Raw genomic sequence first — 26,779 nt, 5'->3', positions numbered from 1 at the left:
TTCTTGATTTCTGTGAATGAATGTCGGCCGGGATCCGGTGAAACTTTAGTTTTGAACCAAAAGTGCTGTTCCTTCTATTCTTTCTGGCAGCCAAAAACACAACAAGACGACATTTTAAAGTCAAAACCTCAAACTTTTAGCGCGCCTGCTATGAGTTCTTCCTTATGTTTTTTGCCTCCAGCTAGAGCGGTGACATCACAGTGACGTAGGCGATTAAGGGGTCTATATAAACTAACATGTTTCACTGGTTTATTAGACTGAATGACTGGAGCATCAAAAGCAATAAAGAATCCTGCTGAAGATTCACTCGAGTCTCCTGCTCTTCACTTCTCACTTCTAAAAATAAACGCTGTCATGTAATTACTCCTTTTAGAGAAGAAATAAACATTTTAAATATTGTTGTGGTGAATCGTCACTCCATCCGATCTGAATCATGATTTTATAGACTGTATGCATCTCTTATGTTTGACGGTAAAATTCACTTTTCACATTTATAGATGTGTGTTTGTATTTTGTCTCTGACCATTTACATGCACCAAAAGAGAAAAGTTAAATACTTTAAACCTGATATCTTTGTGTAATTTCTTCATATATTTCTATAGCAACAATCATGCAGGGTTTTGATTCTGGGTTATTGTTGCTACATGAAATATTGTGATTTATACAACAATACTTTCGTGACAACAAAGAATTTGCAGATTTTTATCTTATGTTAGAGAAATCATGTTTTTAATAAACTAAAATATTCAGATAATGTCAGAATGTAATAACAGTGGTATTCTCTGATCTGTCCATAATCTGTGAGGCTTTGGCAGTGAACGAACAAAACAATGCAGTGTGAGAACAATTACTGAAGACTTTCTCCGTGAAACAGACTTTAAGTAACTTTAACAACTTGCATGCACTAAAAGAGTAAATATCTTAGAATGGATCTGGTTCTCTTCCTATTTCTTCATGTATTTCTGTGTAGAGTTTGTCTCCTCCCTCATCTCTTCTTGAAGTGTGAAGCGCAGGAAGTGTCTGGTTTAGTTAAACCAGTCTGTTAATGTGTCAGTATGGGCTCCAGTGCACTGTCTGTCACACTCTGTGAGTATTTCATTATATTCTACACTCTCTTCTGTTTAGTTTTCTGTTTTTAATACAGTATTCAGCTGAAGATTAATGGTTGTGCTGTGTGTAGGAGGGTCTATGAATCCACAGTCTTGCTGTTTATCGTATTCTTTATTGTTCAGATTAATGTGATGATATGTTACGTGTGGATCAGAAACAGAGTTTCAGAGAACATGTATTCATCTGTGCTGCTTGTGAAAGATGGAGGCTCTGTGGACATGTGCTTTTGCTTGGTTTTGTTGAAATACTTGTTGTTATTATTTCATGTATTTCAGTTAAATCAGATGCATTTTTATTAATATGAGTTTGGTGTTGTATGATATTGTATCTTTTAATAGACTCTCCATCAGAGGTTCAGAGAGTTTGAGAACAGTGACCAAACACATAAGTTACTCCATCACTTTTAATTCTTTCTGCTCCTCTTATTGAAAATTAATTATCCTTACTAACTAACTTCTGTTTTCTGAGACACTTTTTCAGTTATTTTTAAGCAGTTTATCTCAACATCATTTTAAGCAGATGTGTGAAGTCAGTTCTCCGTCAGTTCTTAGCAGAAAAACCACAGCTGTAGTTCATCATTAACATATGAACATGTTCCACTAACACTTGACACTCAGAAAGTGTGTTCGGTCTTCATTTTGAACAACATGTTTATTGTTTCTTAATGTACTTAATATAATAATACGCCGCTGGTTCACTTTCTGGTTAACTTTAACTGAACTGAGTTTGGTTTAATTTAAAATATACTTCATGTGAAAACACCCCATGTGTTCGGATTCTTTTCACAGCCACTATGTCACAATTAACCCTTGTGCTGCTGAAAACCCTGTAGCACCTTTAGTGTTCACGGTCAAAAATGGCCAGCCTTTTAAAAACTGCTTGTAAATCTCTTATTATGCTATATTATCACCAAATATTGGATTCAGTCTTATTTGCCAGCTTGTTTTCTTTAAATTAGGACAGAATTTGTATTTGTTTTTGGAACTGATTGATTAGGTGTCATTAATCTTGAGCTTATGCACCTCAGTTTTTAATAGAAAAAAGCAGTATTTGTGGATAATTTTGTCAATAAGCAATAAAATATGAAAAATTATTTGCACTGTTTATCACACTATAATGTGCTTTAGGCTCAGATCAACGATGCCTACAATCGATCAGTTTTAAAAATAAATACAAAGCCTGTCCCAATTGAAAGAAAACAAGCTATTTTGTACAATTCCAAAAATTGTACAAAAAATTTTGTGAATTTGTTATACTGTGTGAGCAAAGTCAGTAAGTTTTAGTTCAATCAAACAAAATTAAGTTGCATTTTTGGGCGAAAGAAAATGATCTCAGAACGTCCTGAACACAAGATGAGGGTGGAGTCAATGTTTTCAGAGTCAGACAGGAAGTGAGGCTGTGTTTCTCAAACACTTTGACCAGATGCGGTTTGGACTTCTGTTCCAGTGAAGAATCAGTGATGAGAAACAATCATCACATTAATGTTAATATCTGCTTGTAATGTGTGATTACAAGTGTGCAAGTGTTTTACTACATAAAATAGCTACATTTGCTACAGAAGTTATTAATCTTTGTTAAAAAAATACAAGTCTTAGTTCATGTTAGCTCATTAAATAACACAGTTGCAACTTTCGATTTTAACAACATGTTATTAAATATTGGAATACCTAAGATTAATAAATGTTCAGAAGAATTTTTCATTGGCAGTTTATGTTAACTAATGAATTAACTAATGAAGCCCTAATGTAAAGTGTGAATGAACAATAAAGAATCAAAACACTTTCAAACAATATCTAGGGCATGTTGCAGTACAGATTAAAATTTAAAAAAGTTTGAAAATAAATAGCCCATTAAGTCTAAATATTTAAGTGTTTGGCACTGTGATGAATATCATAGCAAATCCACAAATCTGAATGGATATTTAAATATGTTTCAGAAAGTAGCGCTTTATTTATGGGGTTTCCAGAGTAAAGGCTGCAGTTTAGCGCCATCTGCTGTCAGAGAGTGAATGTGTTTTCATTCAGCGCGTCTCTCACTTGTTGCTCCACGTGCTTCTCTCGTGCTTGTTGACTAAAACTGCAATTCATCACTGGCCGCTTGAGCGGCACAAAAAGGGAGTCAGTACCATAGACTCCGCATGTTGTTCAAAAAATTGATTTTGGTCTATATAGCTAATTTTGCCCTTCATGACATAGGGGGCTGAATTGTTTTTTATTCACTCAAAAATTATATTCCCTTAAAGTTCTGATAATAATTTGTGAATATATAATTATTCAAGGTATGGCTTAGCATGTGCCCATTTTCAAGTAACAATAGATGGCGTGCATATTTGAGCTCAAAACCGTGATATGGGTGACGTCACACACTACGTTCCAATTTTTTTACAGTCTATGGTTACTCATGTCTAATCTGTGCTATATATATCAGAGCGCACAAGCAGCATTCCAGTATTTTTTTTTTGACCAGTTTTTAGTACAAAATGCATTCCAAATTATTATTTGTAATTATTTTTCAAGGTATATTATTGCCCACAATACAATATGATTAACCGTGATCAAACATTACCGCTGGCACATTAACAATATATTAATATATAGTACTTTTTTTTTTTTTTTTTACAAGTTATTAATTTTATTTTTTTTTATATTTTTTCTTATATTCTAATGAAAATCAAAAACAGTTTTATGAGTGGTTTTATATATTTTTTTTTTCTTATAAGTGGTTTATGGTTTACTTTTTTTCTATTTTGATAAGAGAATATGGCAGAAAATATATTTTATCGTTTAAATACTATAATAAATCAATTAGAACTTAAATTTTCACAAACTTCATTTTTTTATCCTAACTTAACAACAACACAAACATAAACCATATATTGTCACAATCGTGTGTTTGTTGTCTTCATGTTTCATCAGTCTAAACGTTTCTGTTTTTTATTCAGCTTAGCTTCGATATCTGTATAGTTTGCTGGAAGGGATACAGCGCACATCAATATTGCCTCATTTCTGTCTTCAGAAGAACAATTAATTACCGTATTTGGACTTTCTGCACAAGAGCACACTCCAGCTTCCAGTATGAATGAAATATAAACTGCATGAGAGTGTTTAGCGCTCCATAATGTTCACATCGACTCATTTTGGATACAATTAAGACACTGGGTCATGCATAAACTATTTTGTCTCTTTGAATTTAAATCTAGACTCTCTCACACTGGCCCTTGAAAACCTAAACCTGAACACACTTGACCAAAAACACGCGTGAGACGAATTTACATTTTAATAAAAGTATGGGGAGTCAGGGGACAGGTTCCCAGTGTATTCTAGACCCATGCTGTGATGTGATTGTGTGTTAAATGATGGAGAAAATCCACCATCGGTTCTCATGGAGCATCAAAACAGAGAAACACTTTCAGCTGAAACTCTAGACATGTTTCTGTGATCTGCATTGTGTTGAACGAATGGAAATGATTCATATCTGTTTCTTCTGCTTTTAGTGCTGATGTCCTTCATCCACTCTGGACTCACTCAAGGTATTGTGCTGTTTATTAAACAGATATGAATAGTGTTGTAGGAGTTTATTTGTCTACATGGATCACATGAGGATCACACATTTGCTGATAATTCATGTTCATATTTTGCTGTCGTTCATCTTCACCCTTCATTATTTGTGTGTGTAGGTCCTCATGCTGCTAAAACACTGCTATTTCTGCAGTTTATGATGAAAAAAAAATAAATAAAAAATAATAATAATAATAATAATAAAAAAAAAAGTTTATTGTAGTCTATTGCAAAAATGACTGTGTGCCATTAACTCTTTTGTGATGTTCAGGTTATTTAAAACATCCACAATGTGTAACTCTGGTGATCTGTCATGATGGTTCATGAGGACACAAATCTGTAAAATGACATGAATATTACAACATAAACATGTGTAAACAAATGAAAAAATAAAATAAGAATTCCTCTCTGTTACATAATTTGTCAGAATATTGTAGCATAACTGCAAAAATGATACTTTAGCACAAAAAAAAGTTAAACTTTGAAAAAGAGTCATTGCTTTATTATAATGATGATGAATGTCTCCACATCAATCTAATGAGACACCGAGTGATCATTGCAGCCACCTAGTGGATGTAGTTGTAATTGCATGTAATTTTGTGTAATTATTTAAGGGCAGTTATCTACCACTAAACCATAGCACACTGACCATGTTATCTCCACGACTGAAAGTTAGAATTTACAAAAAAAAAAAAAAAATATATATATATATATATATATATATATGTATTTATTTATTTATTTACTTGTGTGTGTGTGCGTGTGTGTGTGTGTGTGTGTGTGTGTGTGTGTGTGTGTGTGTGTGTGTGTGTGTGATTAATAATATATTTTTAAAAAATTAATTCATTCACGTAAACTTTGTAAACCAATTGTGGAGGAAAATCATTGATAAGGTGATTGATATTACAGAAAAAAAAAAAAAAAAAAAAACCTTCCTGAGTGTTCATCCTGAAGCAAGGGTTCTCAGAGTGCAGCACTGGAGGACTGTGACACATAGTCATGAATTGATGACCGCTGAGAGAAAATAATAAATTCATGTGACTATATATATATTTGTACAAAATTGTTGTTAGTGTATAAGCTTTATGATTTCACTAATTAAATATATTTTTTGATTACTACAGTTAAAACACTAAGAAAAGAAAAGAAAAGAAAAGAAAAGAAAAGAAAAGAAAAGAAAAACGAAAAGAAAAGAAAAACAAGTTCCAACATCTAAGAGTACGAAGCATATGCTTAAAATTATGAAGGGGTCCTTGGGGGGAAAAATCAAGTGGTCCCTGGCCCCAGAAAGTTAGAGAACCCCTGTCCTGAACAACCAGCGCATAAGAGTTCAGATCTCGTGCAGCAGCTATACTTAATGTTGTTCATTCAATACAGTGTTAGTTGAAGGAGTCTGACAACAGAACCTAGAAGATAGATGAACGTTTTCCATTTTCTCTGAAGATTATTACCATAATGATCTCTAAAATAAATGCTTTATTGAAACCTCTGACTGAAAACAGCTCCACCTACCGACCAGAACAGGAACTGTTCAATAATGTTTTGATAACTTTCTCATTTCAAAATCCAGTTGAACTGACAAATCAAATAAATTAATAATAATATTTTATTACAACTTTTAGCATAACATAGTAATTTGTAATCACAATTGTATCACTATCAACTACATGAAGTCATATTCAGAGTTTATTTTCTTCTGTTCACAGATTCATACAGATCTACACTGACTGTGACTCCAGACACAGTATTCACTGGAGAGAGAGTCGATCTGACGTGTGAGATTGAGTCTTACAGGTATACTCAAAAAATTATTAGCGTTACAAAGTAAACACATACAACAATATATTGTCACAGACGTCTGAGCGTTACACTGTAAACGGAAACACTCTCACTATTGAACGATCTGAAACATCTGATGAGGGTCTGTACACGTGTAGAGGACTCATAGATGGAGGATCAGTCTCAACACAATCAAAATCTGCTTCTCTCTCAGTGATGGGTGAGTTTAATATCATCATCTTACTAAACTCTCTCTACTACATGAGAATAAGATTCAGTTGTGACAATGAATCTATAAGCTCCTGAAGTTCTCAGCATAACATATAAAACATTGTTAAATTAAAGAGAGCAAATAATAACACACTTGTTCAGAGTAAGTGTCCTGATTGTTTCAGAATCACATTAAACCTGCAGTGAATCAGACGAGAGACATCACTCTCCTCTCCACATCTCTCCTCTTTAACATCAGTCTCACACAAAGAGTGTAAGAGTGTAATTCTAGAAACTCACTCAGAGATCCTCGAGGATCATCACAGATCAGTGGAGATTGTAACGGGTCGTTGATTCCATGGCAGAAGAAATCAATGAGAGGAGAGTCAGGCAGGTCAGTTAGATAAGAAATGTCCAGAAAGTCTCTGATGCTCCTCGAGTGAAGAGTTTCTTGGTGAAGCTGAATTAATACGACTAGATCTATCAATGATCTGCTGTTTTTGTAACATGGCTGTTTCAGTAAAACATAATTTTGGATCCAAGTGCATTTTAAAAGCTTATTTAAACAAGACAACAGTAACATCCAGAAATGAACAAGATAAACCAAATACAGGAACTGAAACACATGTACTAGCCATGGTAACAGAGGAGGGTAACTATGGAAACAAACAAGGTAGGCAAGGCAACAAGGGAAACAGGAAGTGAACACAGAGACAATGAAAACAGAAAAACACTTCAACATAAAAGTCCTTAAACACAAAACAGAAACACAAGATCATCATCATGTCAGTATCATGGATAGAAACAGTGTATCATTTATAGATTAACCAGAGGTTTAAATACATTTAATTTAGCATCACATATGGTGCATAAAATATAATGAACCCAGAACATCACACACTTGACTTCCATGTTTATTAATTTATTATTAATCAATTAAATAAAATACATTTCTTAATAAAATGCAATATTTGAAACATCTCATATGTTGTCAGAGAGAAAGCATAATATAAAACTGTACTTTTATGTCTCTGTTGTGCTCTGCATGAGAGAGAAGCACCAAACCAAAGCCTTTTCAATATTTCCTGATATAACACCAAAATTAGCATTTTAATGAACATTTATTTTTGTTAACTGTTTATATGTCTTAGATACAATAATTAAATATAAAACTTAAAAAAAAAGTACTTGATTTTTTTATGTACTTTAGTAAAAAAGTACTGATAGATTCTGCAATTTTATATAGATTATTTAATTTTATATTTCATATTTATTTTTTTATAAATAAACCTACCACTCAAAATACCTGGAATTTTCCCTGAAATAACCACTATATGGAGTCAAGGTATATTTTTGTTGTTGATACGTCCTACGTTGACGAGAGTGATGTAGTAATGTTGACTGCGATGCACCTGAGAGAAAACAGATTTGTGATCCTGGAGCACAAAACCAGTCATAAGGGTCAATTTTTCAAAATTGAGATTCACACATCATCTGAAAGCTGAATAAATAATCTTCCCATTGATGTATGGTTTGTTAGGAGGACAATATTTGTCTGAGATACAACTATTTGAAAATCTGGAATCTGAGGGTGCAAAAAAATCTAAAAATTGAGAAAAATCAACTTTAAAGTTGTCCAAATGAAGTTCTTCACAATGCATATTACTAATCAAGAAATAAATTTTGATATATTTACGGTACGAAAAGTACAAAATATCTTTATGGAACATGATCTTTACTTAATATTCTAAATAATTTTTAGCATAAACAATTTGGCTTTTGCTACAAATACAACAAACATACACCAAAGACTTAATACTTGCTCCATCCTCAAACCTCACAATCAGACCATCACAACCTAAAAAAAAAAAAAAAGTGTTTTAAAGTTTGTTGTTTGGCAGAGCATCACAGTTATATATGACATGAGAATAAGGCCTGAAGTTAGGAAGAACATTTTAAGGAAAATATAGTTATTTTCATAATGATTTTTTCCTTCTCAAAGCTTGTCTGTGATGTAAACACTCCTGGCCAAATACTCCCAGAGGACATCACTCCCCACTTTGATAATTACTGTAGTTACCATGTTCTGAACATCACAGCCTTTCTTTTTGTAACCTATCTAGGTGGTTAAATAAAAATATTTGGACTTTATATCTAAAAATGACTCAGCTTAGCACCAGCAAGCTTGTTAGTAGACAGTTAGCATCAGCTAGCAATATTTACTTATTTTCAGTATGGTTATGAATAAATATTCATATCTGTCTACTTGGGTAGTTAATCCAAACAATATAAAAATTTACACTGTTAATAAACAATATAAAAACAGACGTCACATAGGGCATGCTAACGTTTTATTAAAATGCCCCTCAGATTTAGTTCACAAAAAACTGACAGTTTTGACCTAAATACGTTGTTATATGTTTTTCAGTTAAAATAATTAATCCTAAAATTCGACATTAGTAACTTACTTTTAGCAGCATCAGTCGCGCGCGCGCTCACAACATCTCCCGGTTCTTCCTCGTGAATTCAGTTCACTGGAGACTCGCACTAAACGGTTCATTTGAATCGGTGAGTTGTCGACTCCAGAACAGCTGCGATCGGATCATTATAATTCGTGAATGAATCGCTTAAAACAATCAAAAAAATCATTAATCAGACACAGCCACACACCCCCTCTACCACTAGAAACCAGCACGTGATATATAATAAGGAGTAACGATATGTTTTATGAAATGTAGTGAAGTAAAAAGTACGATCTGCTTGGAATGTAGTGAAGTAAAATGTACTTAAGTACAGTAACGAAATAAAGCTACTCCGTTACTGACCACCACTCCCCACATAGCAAACGAACTTGGCCCAAATGTGGCCTCAAGATGGCACTGCTGGCCTCCTGTCGGCAATGCCATGTACCCTTTCAGCCGGAGCTGGGCCATGTGTGGATCACAGCAAACAGTATGAGGGCCGATTGCTGGTGGGAGGAGTGTGGCCCAAATCAGGCTAAGATCTGGCAGCATATTATGTGACCCATAAACAAGATAAATACAATATTGCATGATAATAGTTAAATGATCACAGACATTTTAATGAAGTGTAGTATTGATCTTTGAAATGGCGAGTCAAAACAGAATGAAACATTATCATTTCAAAATTAAGCAAATCAGTCAAGTGCATTAAACTGCTCTTAATTATAATTGTATTAAATGTTATATTATTATTCTTGGTAAAAATAATCTTAGAGTCCTTAAATGAAGAGAGAGAGAGAGAGATCATTTAACCATTATCATGTCATATTTATTTGGTTTACCATGGGGCATATTTTTATTAGTATGATGTCATGCACAAGCATTAAATAAAATGATCATGAAAGTATCTTATTTTTATTTATATCCTCTGTATCCATGTGATGGTTGGTGTGAGGAACAGATCCAAAATCAAACCATATTCAATTAGTTTATATTTGTTCAGTACCTCTATATCAGTGGTTTTCAACCTGTGGGCCGCGACCCATTGCAGGTGGGCCGCCAATTACTATTAAAATAAATAATAATATTGTTAATATATGTAAAAAATGTCTAAGTCATAACATAATAACATCATTTCATATATATAATTAAATAAGCCCGAGTTATTTTCTGTTCATTGCCAGTTCATTCTAGGGCTGTGCGCGATAGAAATCATCATAAAATCACAGATTTGAGCGTGCGCGATTTCTAAATCGCTTTATAGCACGATTTTCCGCAGCCCTGAGCGAGAGGAGTTTGAGCGAGAGGAGACAGGTTTTAAGTGCGCGCACTCTCTCCAGGCGAGAGCAGCGTCTATCTGAGCACGCGCATCTGGTTTTGTGACAAAGCAATGGAAATCTGTGTGCAAGCGGACAGATTCGCGCTCGTGCATTAATTTAATGTGTTTTCGCGTTACAATAATGCACTCTCTCTGCACCGCATACACGTTTGGTTGTGTGGGCCGCGAGTTGAAAAAGGTTGGGAACCACTGCTCTATATTATATGTTGGAAATCAATAATAATAAAAAAAAAACGCATTCATCGGCGATATGTATCTCCTTCCTCTGTAGCTATAGTAACAATTTAAAAATGTGCCCTTAAGAAGTTTTACAACAAGTTTTATGGCAGCGATATCAAACGCTCATTGGCTCTCGCCGGTTTCGTCATAGATTGCGACATGACGTGTTTCCGGTGATGCGTGTTTTGAACGAGCGGCAACCTCCCGCTCTCTCTCTCTCGTGAAACCAACAAGGAAGTGATTAAAACTGTAATTCATCGACTGGCCGCTTGAGGCTGGCTGCAAAAGGGAGACAGTCCCATAGACTCCCCATGTTAAAATGCCCAACTTTACAGCAGAAAAAAACATATTTACAGCCTGGTTCAAAAAATGATTTTGAGAGTCACTCGGTGATGCGCTGCCAAGATGGCGACGGCCCGCTCTGCACACTTTGAGCTTCAAAAAGCCCTGTCCCAGATGGCACACTCCGGACTTTGGTGACGTCATGTAGTGCAGACCTATATGGCCCTTGGCGCGAGTCCACGAGGGCACATTGAGAGGTATTTTTGGGACAGACTCGATCGTCACGCCGGAAATAACAGTCTGGTTGTTTTTTAACAGGAGCTGCAGGTTTGGGGAATGTGCTGCTAACCCTAACACATAATAAACATGTGCGTGAGTTTCAGATGAATTTACAGGTTTAAATATTAATACTAGGTTTACATATGACTCAGTAAAGCCCTGACATTCGGTTCTATTTATTTAATGAATCATAAAGCGATCGTATTATTCAACGCACTATTATTATGTTTGAGATATCAACCATAATGTTTGTATAAACTGTAGGTAACAACTGGTCAAATGTACACCTAGGACATAAAAAACGTAATTAAATATTTTCTTCTCAGCCATGTCATCAATTGCTCTTGAGCGAAATCTCCTCCCATCCGTTGTCTGATTGGCATTTCGCAAGGATTCCTGGGTAGTTAAAGTGTGCGGAGCCTGCATCTATGTGGGCTTCACTGAAGACTGCTTCAAGGGTACAAAGGGGGCGCTGCTAAAAATGCTGAATGTGATGGCCTACAGACTCGTAGACTCGGCGAGCACACCCTATTTAAGTCCACGAGACCAAAAGTCCACATGAAGTGTGCCATTTGGGACAGGGCCAAAAACGCTCTTCAGGTATGGAAGCAGATTAGTCTCAAATATAATTCACGCAAAAAAGACGATTCACACATGCGTAGACAATTTCACATGCATTAAACATAATTCACGTACACACAAAAAAAATTCACGTGCGTGGAAAAAAATATGTTTGCAGTTTGCACGCACAGCTACTAGAAGATTTACATCTGTCAGACAGGTTGCTGACGTCATCAAGCTTAGTTTGAGTCTGCGCGTCAGAAACGGAAGTGCTAAAAATTGCTAAAAATGGGCTTCACTTGTCTCAATTGAGTTCCAATTGGGTCGCTGTGTCCATTTCTTTTACTGTCTATGGGATTACTGACGTAAAGGCTTAATTTCCGTTCTAATTAATCCATATTGCGCAAAAGGTGCGCAGAATCGTGCTCCTTGAATGCACTCTCAGTGGCTTATGATATGATTGGTTGAATGGTAAGCTCGCATCTGATTGGCTAAAGAGTACGACAGACCCACGTGGGAAGAGAGCTCTGCCAGGAAAGTCTCAAAAACACACACACACAAATCCGAGTGGATTCGTAGTAAATGACGATTTGTACATTGGCTATATAAGACTCAGGTGTGGCTCAGATTGGGGGATTCTGGTTTACTTAAGGCTGAGAATTGGTACCAATAATAAAACCTGTTTTGGCCCAGTTCAGGGTGATTAACTGGCTGAGATTCGGCCCGGTTATGGCCCATGTGTGGCCCTTGTCTTTAATCCAGTTCTGGGCCACTTCAGGGCCGTCATTCTTTGCGGTACTTGGGCCGAGGGAAAAGTGATTGTGTGTCCCGGATCTGGGCCAGAAGACATTTGCTATGTGGGTGGTTTATAGTATATTGTGAGATCAAAATATTACATAAAACACAATCGCTACATTAACTTATCATAAAACACCTAATGATAACTATGATAAAAGACTTCAATAGAGATGAGTTTTGTCCTGAAGTCAGAGAGAACTGAAGTGACTTACAGATAATGATGGTAAATGAGTTGATGAAGTCTTCAGATAGTCCTGTTGAAGTTGATTGAGATTCAGTTGCTCCTCATATGAGGTTGTAGTTGGAGGTCTTCAGCTCTCCTTCAGCAGGAGCTTCATTCTGCTTTCTATGACGAGTCAGAGGTGTTTGTCTGAGGACGAGACGGAGCCAGAGCCTCCAGAAAACACTCCCATCAGAAAACTAACCACAGAACAAAACAAATGTTATAAAATATGAGTTAAATAATGAATATAATTATAACATCAGTGTCAACAAATGAAACTTTATTGTAAAGTGTTACCCTCGAAAACTGTTTTGCTTGATAGAGAAAAATATATAGTTGACAAAACCACTAAATTATAAAATTTAAAAATTAGTCAAGAGAGTTTAGTAACCTTATGTTAAGTGGCATAAGCAAACAGACACACCTTTATCCACTAAAACATTTATTTAGCTTTCAGTTTCAGTCGCCAATTCAAGTAAAAAAAGATAGATAGATAGATAGATAGATAGATAGATAGATAGATAGATAGATAGATAGATAGATAGATAGATAGATAGATAGATAGATAGATAGATAGATAGATAGATAGATAGATAGATAGATAGATAGACAGATAGACCACTCATTCATTCATTCTGTAGTAGAAGTTCATAGAACAGAATCCAGCAAACTCTTTTTCTGAATAGAAAGCTGTGAAGACCCCTTTCTTTCCAAGACCACAGTAGTGGCAGTGCTTGTCTCCATCTTCTAATGTTGAGAATGTGCCTCTGAAGGAAAGTCAGTGTCTTTCTCAGGTGTGTTGGATATGCAATGTTGAAAGCAGAATACACACAGAAGGCTGTTATGAAGGCTTCGTCAAGGCTGGTGCACTGACACACGTCTATTCCATCTTCTGTCAAATTGTTCCATCCTCTTTGGCTCAGTCAGTGTAGCTACATACAGTGCAGAACTGCAAAAACAATCAGAAGTTAATGTATAAGGGTCACAATATACAATGCATTTCAAGTTCTTGTATACACTGATAAATCTTACATTGTTTTCTAAAACTATTGTTTTAAATTTTTAACAGATGAGCTAAAAGGGTACAGAAGAATAAAATATTACATGAAAAGATTTGAAACAAGATATTTTAGAGTTGATGATTTATTTTACTATACTCACTCCAGCAGGTGTTCTTAAGTATGGGTGTGTTTGAGTACATCCTCCACAGACATTCCTTCCGTGCTTTCTCAGCGTCTCCAGGAGAATGTTCCTGCCGTGTGCTCTTTGACAGTCCAGGTGTCTGGAGGTGTTTTCTGATACTCACTTTGTAACACATTCACATGAGCCTCAGCAGACACTGAATCCTCCCCAACACAAGTTTCCTTCATCAGAACAACAGAAACAGATCATGCTTAGACCACGACAGATATGAGAAACATCTAAATACTTATTGAACAAGGTGCTTTAGATATAAAAAATAATAAAAACATTGAACTGCATAAACATTAAGATGATGGTCAGGCAGTGAAAAAGTGGAGTATGTACAAAAAAAGATTTAAATATCTGTAGTACAGTATCTTCCTTACATTGAAGTGAAAATGTAAAATTGATTAACAGTGCAAAAATAAATTATGCATATGGCAGTGATCTTACATGTGCTACAATAACCTGCAAGTGGTGCACGTTCTGCTTTAAATTACCGGTTTAGGGATGTGTCAGGTGTGCTAAAAACACTGATTTGATTGATTGTCATTTTCCAGCAAATAAAGATTACAATATATTGTTACTACAATATTGTGTGTGATTATGTTGATAGAGATAAATCAATGGTTTAAAAACAATGTAACTTACAGTCATTTCCTTTATATTTCTCTGGAAAGGGTTCTTCACAATCAGTGAGTTGGATACTTGAATATATTCTGCATTAGTTGGACACCCAGCAGAAAGAAACAAACTCTAAATTAGTTTTTTTTTTTTTAATTTTGTCTAATCGTCTTCATAGATTGTGAATTGATCTTAGTTCAGTTGTAATAGCAGAGGTGGTAATAATTATTATTCTTACAGGATGTATTCTGTACTGTATTGCACAAAAAGGACGCAGATATAAACTATCAGCTCTGAGAGCTTCGATGCAGATGCGCTCATCGTTTTGTCTCACTGTACATACAGTATGTCTGTCAACCAACAATAAACTAATTAATAAAGCTGCAAGATATAACGCAAAGGAAAAATTATGATCGTATTGTAACAAGCTATCTTAATATTCATATTTGTGGTATATAAAGTATAGATAAACGTATGATGAATAATTACTCCATACACGTCTTACCGCCGCCACCTTCTCTTGTCTAGGAAATTACACAAAAATGTATATACAGCCGATTATCCAAAAAAACAAAAAAACTCCTTTCACCAATGAGAGACCTTTCGGCACGCCCATTGCTCCAGGCTGCAGCAGCTACCCCTGTCTCGGCACGCGAGCGGAAAACTGCATACTGACGTACATTTTTTGAGGTAATAACTTCTCATAGTCACACAGCCTGTTAGGAGCTATTAAACACTATTATAATGTGAGAATTAACTTGCGCTAGTCTACAGATGCGCGCGCGACCGCTGCGCGCAAATCATTTAATTTTAGTTAATATTAACTTTTAACATTTTACAATATGAATATTAAATGATCGACAGCTATATCCAGTGATTCAAACTACTACATTTTTTTTTCTCAAATATAGCCATATAGAGAAAAAAAAAAAAATTTTTTTTTTTTTTTTAATTAAGCGGACCAAATATTTTACCAAATTACCATACATCTGATCACATCTATACATTGCATACTCTAATTGAAAAAACATGTTAACCAAGATAAAGGTAAAATATTTGCATGCTTTGACTTTTAGCTTTTGACTCAATTTGGCACCAAGGACTATTCTACAAACTTATTGAAAGTGGTATATGAAGTAAAACCTGTGACCTTATCAAATCAATGTACACTGACAGTAAATGTGGCATAAAAATCAGCACCAAACGTACGAGGTATCTTTCCCAGGAGCGTGGAGAGAGACAGGGCTGCTGCTTAAGCCCAACATTATTTAACATCCTGAGTGTTCATCCTGAAGCAAGAGTTCTCAAAGTGCAGCACTGGAGGACTGTGACCCATAGTCATGAATTGATGACCGCTGAGATATACATATATATATATATATATATAATATATATATATATATATATATATATATATATATATATATATATATATATATATTTGTAATAAATTGTTGTTAGTATATGAGCATTATGATTTCACTAATTAAATCTTTTTTTTGATTACTACAGTTAAAACATTCAGAAAAGAAAAGAAAAAGAAAAAGAAAAAAAGAAAAAATAAACAGAAGTTCCTATATCTAAGAGTACAAAGCATATGCTTAAATTAGAGCTGAACGATTTTGGAAAATAATCTTATTGCGATCTTTTTGACAAATATTGAAATTTAATATGCAATTATTTTTTTAAAGCTCTTTATGTTCTGTATTATTCAACCAAGACATACAGAACCATATGGTGCATTCAAGTCCTCCTATGAATTTTACGAGCTCTGCAAACTCAAAGAATGTGCATTATATGTGTAAATGATATTTATTATTATTATGCTGCCACAGAGAAGCAAGCCTATCAGCTGATAAACTGACTGAATGATTCGTGTTTTCTGGCAAACTATATCTTCACACACACACACACACCACACACACACACACACACACAGTGGCACACACAGTCATTTGGATGCAGGTTTACAGTATATGGTAATATGTACTATGATGATGAATAATACATTTTATGATGGATACATTATCAGGGATCCCCAAGCTCCCAAAAAATGAGGTGAAATATTTTTAAATAACCAAAACAGAACAAATGTTATAAATTTATGACAGTCTATGTATAATATTCATACTGCAAAAGTATATTATACTGTAAAACATTTTTTTTTTAGCTGTTTTAGTCACTGTATGTTGTTATCTTAACAGACTTACCCAAAACTGAACTGACTGTAGATCCAAAGAGTCCTGTGTTCACTGGAGAGAGAGTCAATCTGAAGTGTGTGATTAAGTCTGATTACAGTAACTGGAGATATGAGTGGAATAAAGGCAGTGTAATGTTACAGACGTCTGAGCATTACACTGTAAACACAGACACTCTCACTATCAGCGGAGCTACTGAGTCTGATCAGGATCAGTTCTGGTGTAGAGGACAGAGAGATGGAAGACCAAACTCATCACAGGAGAGCAACCGAATTGATCTTGCTGTTAATGGTGAGTAAATAAAATAAACACTTACATTCACATTTAGGGATGTAACTGCCATTAAAAAGAAAAGAGATGCTCAAGTGTGTGTGTGTGTGTGTGTGTGTGTGTGTGCGATGTGAGAGAGAAAGTGTGGTCTGTTCTAGCGCGTCACACTCGAGTTCAGTGTATTTGATGCATTTTTGTAACAATCACTCATTCATTCATCTTTTTATTTTATCTGCCGTCTGAGACGAGGTTGTTATAATATATGAGTTGTCTTGATTCAGATTTGACTGACAGACTGGCGTTCTGACACCGTGAGCTTCATGATTTATAAACGTATCTTCAACCGTGGCAGTGAAAACATTGTGCCACAACATCCTTTCAGTTTACTTTCATTTTTGTCACTTTGTGTATTTGGAGTGGAAAATTTCAATTATCAGTGGAAGGAAAGAGAAAATAAGGAAGTGAGTCATGCCTGAGAGTAATTGCATCATCTGGAAAAGTTTGCAGTAGTGTGGGAATGATTGTTTGGAGAACCCTTCGAGGTGGAAAGATGGCTGTTTGTTCAAATGTTTGGTTTTCTCGTGAGTGATGTCTGGTGCGTTATAAAGTTCCAGATTACTTTTAAACGTGGCACTGCCAGATCGTCTGCACTTAAAGTTGTTCTGAAGACAAGTATCGGCTGCTCATCAGCTGTCCTGGTGTCTGAAAATCCTGCTCCACTCTCCAGATTTCATCATGACCACAAACTTGTTCAAAACCTCTCTGCCGCTGTTACACATACTAATTTTTTTTTTTTAATATAACATACAGGGGATACAATCAAAATAATAAAGTACATACACAACCAGAATATAAAAATAAATAAATAAATAATAACACAAGTTAAATGTAAATAGAAAAACAATAAAAAAGTTACACTTTTTTTTAAATTGTAAATTAAAATAATAAAAAAATGGAAAAATTACACATAAAATTTCTGCTTCAAAGAATACACAGGTGTTAACCCTTACATCATAATTTTTACCCTTGTTAATACAGTAGATTTAGCAGCTTTCTTAATAAGTGATGACCAGAGAGATTCATAAAATAATTTCCAAATTAGAATTACAGAATGTGCATTGTGAAGAGATGTCCAAATTACATTTTGAGAGTAAAGAATTATAGGGACAGTACATATGAAGAATTTTATAGTAAAGTTCTTTCACTTTGTTAAGTTAACATTTCCGTCACACGCTTGAGGTATTTCGGCCAATCACAATGCACTGGATAGCTGGCCAATCAGAGCACACCTCGCTTTTCAGAACGAGGAGCCTTGTAAAAATTGACACGTTTCAGAAGGAGGGGCATAGAGGAGAAACAATGTACATTATGTGGAAAATAATGTGTTCTTGAACCTTAAACCGCATGAACATGTTTAATTACACCAAATACACAAAATAATATTCTTTTTAACAACATCACATGACCTCTTTAAACCTGCAGTGAATCAGACGAGGAGAGACATCACTCTCCTCTCCACATCTCTCCTCTTTAACATCAGTGTCACACAAAGAGTGTAAGAGTGTAATTCTAGAAACACACTCAGAGATCCTCGAGGATCATCACAGATCAGTGGAGATTGTAACGGGTCGTTGATTCCATGGCCAGAGAAGAAAATCAATGAGAGGAAAGTCAGGCAGGTCAGTTAGATAAGAAATGTCCAGAAAGTCTCTGATGGTCCTCGAGTGAAAGAGTTTCTTGGTGAAGCTGAATTAATACGACTAGATCTATCAATGGTCTATTAACTAAAGTGTTAATAGATTTAATTTAGAGGCATCAAATATCGGTCCCCAGTGTCAGTTAGGCTTTACAGAGGCTGAATACAGGGTGCAATGACACAAACCGACAATTGAGCGTCAGGCCCCTACAATAACTTATATGCTACATTAATTTTTCTTTGTTTAAATCGTTCTGAAAAAGGAAGTACATTATTTCAAGTAGCAGCAAAAATCAAGGATGCGACGGTATGGTTCTAGTAAATAATTAATATACCGCATCACGGATTGAGATTTGTATATTTTAGGTTCGCGTCTATTCCAAGCCCGCGTGTACGCGCTCCCAAAAAAAATAAACGCGGACAACACAGTGAAATATTTTACAATTTACGGGAGATGCTTTTATTGAGTGTAAAACATGCTGAGAGCTTCAGCGATCCAGTCTTCAGTTACACCTAGACATCAAATCGAGCGAAAACGATGACGGACAACCGACACAGCCCAGGACACTAGGAGTCTCAGCATTCAAAAGCAAAATCTTCATTCAAAATTGGACTGTATTAAGAATTTCAAATGCACGAGAGGCAGAAGATAAATATAGTTTTGGAGCTTTTTAGTAGCGAGACGAGAAACAGGATACACACACATACACTGCGCGCTCCGCTTTGCCTCAAAGTTCATTTTTACTGCAAGGCATGAGTGACATTAAAAAACACGCTATTAGCATTCAGTAAACACTGAAGGAACATTATTTCCTCATCCATGCTGAAAAGATCCACATACCTACAACTTACTGAATGTATGGTGATCATGTAATCACTCAACGAGTGTCTCAACGAGTTATCCAAGCAAGACTAATGCCGCGGAAAGTTACTGTGCACAGCAGCATAGATGTCGTGTGTTTGTGTGGGTGTGTGGTGTGGTGTGGTGTGGGTGTGGTTTGTGTGTGTGTGGTGTGGGTGTTTTTGTGTGGTGTGTGTTTGTTTGGTGTGTGTGTGTGTAGGTATATTAACAAAAGAAAATCCACTCCACTAGTGTTTTATGTCCATTAATCTACTATCGAGATCTACACATGAAAAAATGTAATGCAAAAATTACATTGTGTGGATATATTTATCTCATAATTGATTTTTTTATTATAACATAATAAAAATGTATAGAATATAAACGTTATTATAAAAACAATGGTCAAATGTAATAGATAAACATGTATGTACAAAGCAGCGCAAGAGGCAATTGCCCATAGGGTTCTGTATCTGTATAGTTAGTTTAGAAAAAACATGTAGAGAAAAAATAAAGTGTATGTTACCAGTCAAAAATATATATATATTTTGAATTTCTCTTTTAACTGTTCACCAAGTGAGTCAGCTGAGACCATTTATTGATCCCAAATATAGCAAAAGCAGTTTCCCATACTGTGAGTCAAATACTTTTAGACGAGGAATTTGACTATTTTAAAATAACAGAAGGTGCTTTCTATTGAATATATTGTTGGTTGAAAATGTAATTTATTCTGCAATATTTCAAAACTGAATTTTTAGCAGAAAAATTGCATACTCCAATCCACATGATCCTTCAGAAATCAATATTCTTGCATTGCTAATATTCGAATTGCTTCCTCTCAAGAAAAGTTGAAAAAGAATATTCATCAAAGTAGTGTTGTGATAAAACAGTTATTAGCTGAGTAGAATTGTTTTTTTTTTTTTTTCAGGTCCGATCTTTGATGAATGGAAAGTTCAGAAAGAGCAGCATGTATCGTTTTGAAATGAGAAATCTTTTGTCACATTATAAATGTCTTATTCCACCACTTTTAGATCAATTTAACAACAGAAACGATCTTTGTTAAATAAAAATGTAATTAATTTATATAATATACCGTTTTTTATGCCAGAGTTCCTGGAGTAAAGCTAAAAAGTTGACAAAGATGATTCCTGTCATGAAGCAAGGGTACCCGGGAAAAAACCAGGAACACTGACTTTTAACCTACATTTAAACAGAACAAAAACCCTTACAAAAGGGAGTCATACATCGAGACTCAGTTGCAAACTCTGTTTTCACAGACTCACATCTTTGAGTGTGTGCGCAGTTTTTTTTAAAGGAAGGTGCTTTGTAAGAGGTTCTCCGGCTTACTTTTTTAGGTTCACTTTAATGTCATGTAAAATTGTAATATTAAGGACCCAAAGATTTTCCACACATTGTGAACGTCTCGCAGTCATCTTTAACACTTTCTAGTAGGGGGGTGGAATCTTTAGTCACCTCACGATCCGATTACCTTCAGATTCTGGGAAGTCCCGATTAATCCAGATTCCAGAACAATTGATTCTGATCTACTTTTTTCCTCCTTATTAATTAATTAGTTTACCAGACTTGATAATCAGGCTTACAATCCTTACATTGGTTTTAGCATATCCTAGTACATAAGTAATTTTTCTGGACTACATTTAAAATGAATTTATGCAACTTGAAAAATATGGTAACTCTTCAATTAAGCTAAAACAGTTGCAAGAGGAATATGTTAAGAATTTTTTAAGACTTAATATAACTTCAAAACATTCAAGCATTTCGGTGAGTAGCAATAAACTATTGTAAAATGAATGGGGCTTCTTCTAGCATAGAGGCCAGTTAACATATTACAAACAACAAAACAAAGAGTGCTTCTTTCAGTATTTTCAAGATTATCTCTGAACGTTTTCCATTCAGAACTGTGAATGATTTCACCCCCCAGTAACGAGGTGAATGGTTTGGTTTTTCTTGGGATGTGTAATTGTCCTTTGATATCAATCATTTCAGTGGAAGAACTCAGAGGCGAGGTTGAATTTCTCAACAATAAAACCATGAGGTCTAAACATGTTCAACGATGTAAAAGACTTGCAGCAGAAGTCAATTATTTCACATATAATATTGTTTTTGTTTTTACATTTGCTTATTTATAATTATTAATTATATATAAGGGTTAGTTTTTTTGAGTTCTGTTCCAAGACCCAGTTGACACGCGGATATGGGATGATTTTTTTTTTAATAATTTTTTATTCATTCGCTTCAATTAGGATGCGTGCCTACAATATTATGTAATTAATCTCATTCATAATGTAATTTCAATTAAAACTTTTGAAAAAACACCAAATTGTTTATGACATATATGATTAACTTGAGTTATTAGGTATATTAGTTATGATTAATATCATTATTTTGCTAATAATATTTGATTAATGAAGATAGGGCCCCATAACATTTTAATATATATATATTAATTGTACCTTTCTAATCATATCTAAAAATATAATAATTATATCTTGTACCAAGTTCTGATAATGTATGGAATGTTCTATAATAAAGACCCATGTTAATAAAACAATAGGCACAGTATACCTTTAGAAGCACGGAAACAAGTGTCTGTCACTTTAATGGTATGAAGTTGCGCAGGGCCTCACCACAAAAATGTTATTATATTAGAAAAGTAGTCATAATTTTGGTGACAAAGCAGGCTGTTCTAAAACAATAACCTGCATAAAGTTCTATTCTGCGAGCTACGCTGTTGATCACCACACAAAACAGAAAATACTTTGATCCGCATGGCAAGATGTGTCTCAACTATACAACAGCTGTTTTTCAGATTCTTTGGAACAGACAGGAAGGAATGCATCTGGTAAAAAGCTTTTACCCACATTATTCACTGACAAACTAAAGTCGAGATGTATAGGTCTTCTTTAATGTTCAGACAGAAGAAAGTATTCATATTATGTACAGGTTTAGAACAATCGTTGTGGGTGTGTCGCGAAACGAGGACACGATTTACATTTGGTTGGGTCGTGAAAACTGTCCCTTTAAGTCGACCGACAGTCCTGCACCTGTGAACCAGCTGAAGTCGGAGCGCTCTCTGCTTTCATCATTAGTTACTGAAAGAGAGACACATTGACAGTAACTTTTGTGTCCCGGAGTTCAGCGGCTACATTTGGAGAGTCTTGTGTTCAGAGGGACGAGAGATGTGATGAGCTCCCCTCGATGTTTTCGAATCCGCGCAGGTTTGTTTACCGCCAGTGCTGCGCATCGTGTTGAAAGGGCTTCAATGGTGCAAAGTCAGCAGGTCAGTTCTGGAGACTCCGTCGGACTTGGTGAAGCTGAATTAATATCGAACTCTAGATCTATTTTAATGGTCCTAGGGGTTGTTTGTGTAACGTGGAAACAAAGTATTATAAACTTATTATATACACTGATATGTGCACCACACATCCCTACCAGTGCAAAATACTTATTTGTTATTTAAATAGGTGTTGGAACTTTTTCTTAAAAAACAGACAACACAAGATCATCCTCATGCAGTAAAATTGACTGGACAAATCATTTTACCTCAAAATACGGGACGATCGGACGATTCCTTATTGTTTAAGGGGACGGGTGAGCATCAGCCCTAATATTTCTCGCGATTGACTGGCTGTGTAGTTACATTAATTTGTTATCAATATATAAAACATTTTGAGAAGTAGCGCAAGTCCATTAAAAATGCAGACTTACACTGAGTCGCGCACAAGCCACATGCTGACGAGCAGTCGTCACAAAACAAGCGCGCGTCAACTATCGAGGAAAATTATGTAATGCAAAAATTTATCATTTTATATTACTCCATAATGTGATTTTTTTATTTGATAATATAAACGTGGTCTAAAGCAGCCTTCTGTTTAGTGAGGTTCCATCGTCATATATTTTAAATATTATTAGTCCAGTGGGTTTAAAAATAAATGCTAAGCCTCAGAAATCAGAGTCGATTCGAAATTTCAGATCAGAGAGAGAATCGCTGATGCATCGTTCTTTTTTGTTCAATTATAAAATGTCACCCACTACTTTCTTTGGGAACAACATGTTGTGTCATAACATCACAATACAAAAAATGTGACAGTATTACAAAGTCGTCTGTAGTACATCTGAGTGTGTTGCAACCAAAATAAAAGTTTAGACCAGATTTAATTTAGCATGAAATATGGTCCGATAATGGGGAGTACAGATCAAATGTGGTGGAATCCAGAAGATAACACATTCAAGCTTCTTACGTTTATTAATAATGTAATTAATAATAATTATAAAAACTTATAAAATTCAGTAAACATTTAAAGACACACTTTTTCAAATGCATGTAGTAAGAGACAGAGTGAAATCATAAGGGTCTTATATAATTCTGTATTTTATAACTAAGCAGAATCACATTATTTCTGTTCTGGTGTCTCTATTGCTCTCTGCATGAGGGTCTTATTCAAGTCTAAAAATATAATCATTCCTGATGTCACAACATACATTTAGCTGTTGTCTGTCTGAGATTACACAAAAGCATGTGAAAACTGCACAAGCAGGTGAAGTATCTCCATCCAGTCACTTTATCAGATCCTGAGACAGAGCTGTTCTCTTTCTCACGGAGGCAAATATGTTTTGAAACCAAACAATCATAAGATTCAACAACAATAGCAAGCATTGCACAAGCAGGTGAAGTAAGTAAAATAATACAAATGAATAATGAATTAAACTGAATAACTAAATGATAAATGATTTTGATTATACATGAATAAAAGAAAAAGAAAAAAGAAAAGAAAGTAATAGCACAGATGTTCACTCTCTTGAAGCAACACACACAGAGACTGTTATTGAGAATCCTGAGATGCTTCATGACGGAGACACAGCCTCCTCAAATAAACCGAGATCAGAAAACTTATCACTGGACATACATAAAACACCAGCATTATGAAATTACATGTTACGGGTTCATGTATAAACTATATTGTTTTGTAAACACATTTACAAAGTAATCTTTCCATTGAAAATAGCTGTTTATATTTTTGAAAAAAAAGGAAAAAGAAAAAAAAGGGAACAGAAATGTCTTTCTTCACAGATTACCCCAGATCTACAAAAGAAACCGGATGACTGTGACTCCAGACAGTCCTGTATTCATGGAGAGAGAGGCTCCGGACAGTCTGAGGCAGTGTGAGTCTGAAGCGTGTGAGATAAAACTCTGATCACAGTGACTGGAGATATGAGTGGTATAAAGATCAGCACAAAACTGTAAACACATACACTTTAAACACAAAAACACCTGAAACATCTGATGCGGGTCAGTACATGTGTAAAGGACAGAGAGATGGAAGACCAAACTCATCACAATCAAGCTCTGTTTCTCTCTCAGTGAAGGGTGAGTTAAATATCATTGTCCTCATAAACTCACTCTGTTATGATCACATTTCCAACTGAGAAACTGGTTTTGATCAAAATGGAAAACTCTTACTGTTTACACTCTTAATGCTGATCCAGCCTATTCATCATGTGAAACAAGATGTGTGAATATATATATTAGTTGTGCGACGAGACACTTATCCTACAAAACGAGACGGTATTATTCCTCCCTTTAGATAGAATGTAAGTATATGTGTGTGTGTCACTATATATTATGATATATATATATATATATATATATTAGGGTGTGTGACGAGACACTTATCCTGCGAAATGAGACGAGATGAGATTTTTAAACTTTTTTTAAAAGAAATCCTCAATGATGAAATATATTGGGGAAAAATAGTCTGTGTCTTCTTTAGCTGAAAAACACCAAATGCAATAAAATGTAGGTGCATTTGTGAAAGCAACTAGTGCTTTATGAAATTAAACTTCATTATATCTATATAATATAATATGTCTATTATATACAGCAGTAAAACAAAACATGTAACTACCGAGCGGCACGATTCTGGATAAATTGAGAATCATGTTTTATATATATATATAAATTGGAGATCACGATTATCTCACAATTCTGAAGAAAAAAAAAGATTAGAAAAACTAAAACAAATAAATCAATTTACTAGTGGTTTTGACAAAATGTTAATCGCTTAAGTCTTTAAAAAAATATTAATTTGAACAAAATTAAAAATAAATAAATAAATGGAGTCAGTGTCTTAATTAATAAAGTCACTACTGGAATCTCCTGAATGAATGATTCAATGACAAATACTTTTTTTAAAACGTCGCCACCTTGCTGGAGGAAGAGTGTAAGCGTTACAATAACACACGTGTAAGATACTTTCGTTTTGAAAGATAGACTGTAGAAAATAAGTGTTTTACACCCAAAACTATTAAACTATCCCAGTACTTATGTTAAACTAAATGTCTGTAGCACAGAAATACTTATGTGTGGTTTTAAAAGGGGTAAGTCAACGTCACTTTACTTTTGTAAGACTTTTTGTGTTGCTCTTTCTGGATCAGCAGCAGCATGAATGATTCATTAACATGGGCAACAAAACGTGCTTCTCACGCTCGCGATGTGAAACAGTTGTAATAGACACAGCTGAATCATTGTCTTTCAGGAATAAGATTGCGTGTGTGTTTGAATTGAGATCGCGATCTTTAAACGATTAATTGTGCAGCTCTGATGTAGACTAAAAATTGTTTTGCGAGAATATCGTCACATTCTCACGAGACCAGCCGGATCTCGCAGGACACATCGGATCTCGCGAGATCTCGTACCACGTCCCTATTAGACTGTTTTTTTATACAAATACCTAGAAGCCATTTTCCATATTTTATTTTTTCATGGTATTAAGGCGCTATAATTGTGGTTTTAATTGATTATCATGATCTAAATGTATGTTACTATGAAAGACCAATGGTTAAAAGCACATCAAACAGTCAGAATTAAATTTCATCATATGAGATTGCTACAATTTTTACAGATATTACTGATTTTGATAATGAACATAAATCTACATCTGCATCCTAACTCAAGCTACTATCAAATGTGTGTTTCTAGGAGAAAACAACAAATAATAAATAATAAATATTATCAGGGAACACAAACCTGTTTCTTGATTTGAAACAGTTACTCATTATAACATGCATAACTAAGATTTTTTTTTTTTTTCTATGAAGATATTTATTTTGTTAAGTCTGTAAAGCTGG

At 34.8% G+C, this 26,779-nt stretch overlaps 1 protein-coding gene and 1 long non-coding RNA gene across 7 annotated transcripts in view; both read left to right on the top strand.

The window, feature by feature from the left end:
- LOC109078437 (leukocyte immunoglobulin-like receptor subfamily B member 3) overlaps nucleotides 1-26,779 on the top strand; it is a 351,195-nt gene that overhangs the window by 277,323 nt on the left and 47,093 nt on the right. For 5 of the 6 annotated variants that reach the window (XM_042761277.1, XM_042761276.1, XM_042761275.1 and 2 more), the window contains exon 1: nucleotides 24,930-25,019. The exons of the other annotated variant lie outside the window; for it this stretch is intronic. In XM_042761277.1, the coding sequence (XP_042617211.1) occupies nucleotides 24,950-25,019 (70 nt within the window). In that variant the 5' untranslated portion in view covers nucleotides 24,930-24,949. Of the gene's footprint in view, nucleotides 1-24,929; nucleotides 25,020-26,779 lie in introns of those variants that run through there. 6 annotated transcript variants of the gene reach the window in all.
- Nucleotides 748-6,461, top strand: LOC122145732. The gene is made up of 3 exons (XR_006160544.1): nucleotides 748-1,086; nucleotides 4,604-4,639; nucleotides 6,374-6,461. It is a non-coding gene; the product is annotated as an uncharacterized LOC122145732 (long non-coding RNA).

The sequence above is a fragment of the Cyprinus carpio genome, chromosome A7 (assembly GCF_018340385.1).
Source record: "Cyprinus carpio isolate SPL01 chromosome A7, ASM1834038v1, whole genome shotgun sequence".
Taxonomy (NCBI): Eukaryota; Metazoa; Chordata; class Actinopteri; order Cypriniformes; family Cyprinidae; genus Cyprinus; species Cyprinus carpio.
Note: the sequence above shows the minus strand (reverse complement) of the source record. Positions and strands in the feature narration are given on the sequence as shown.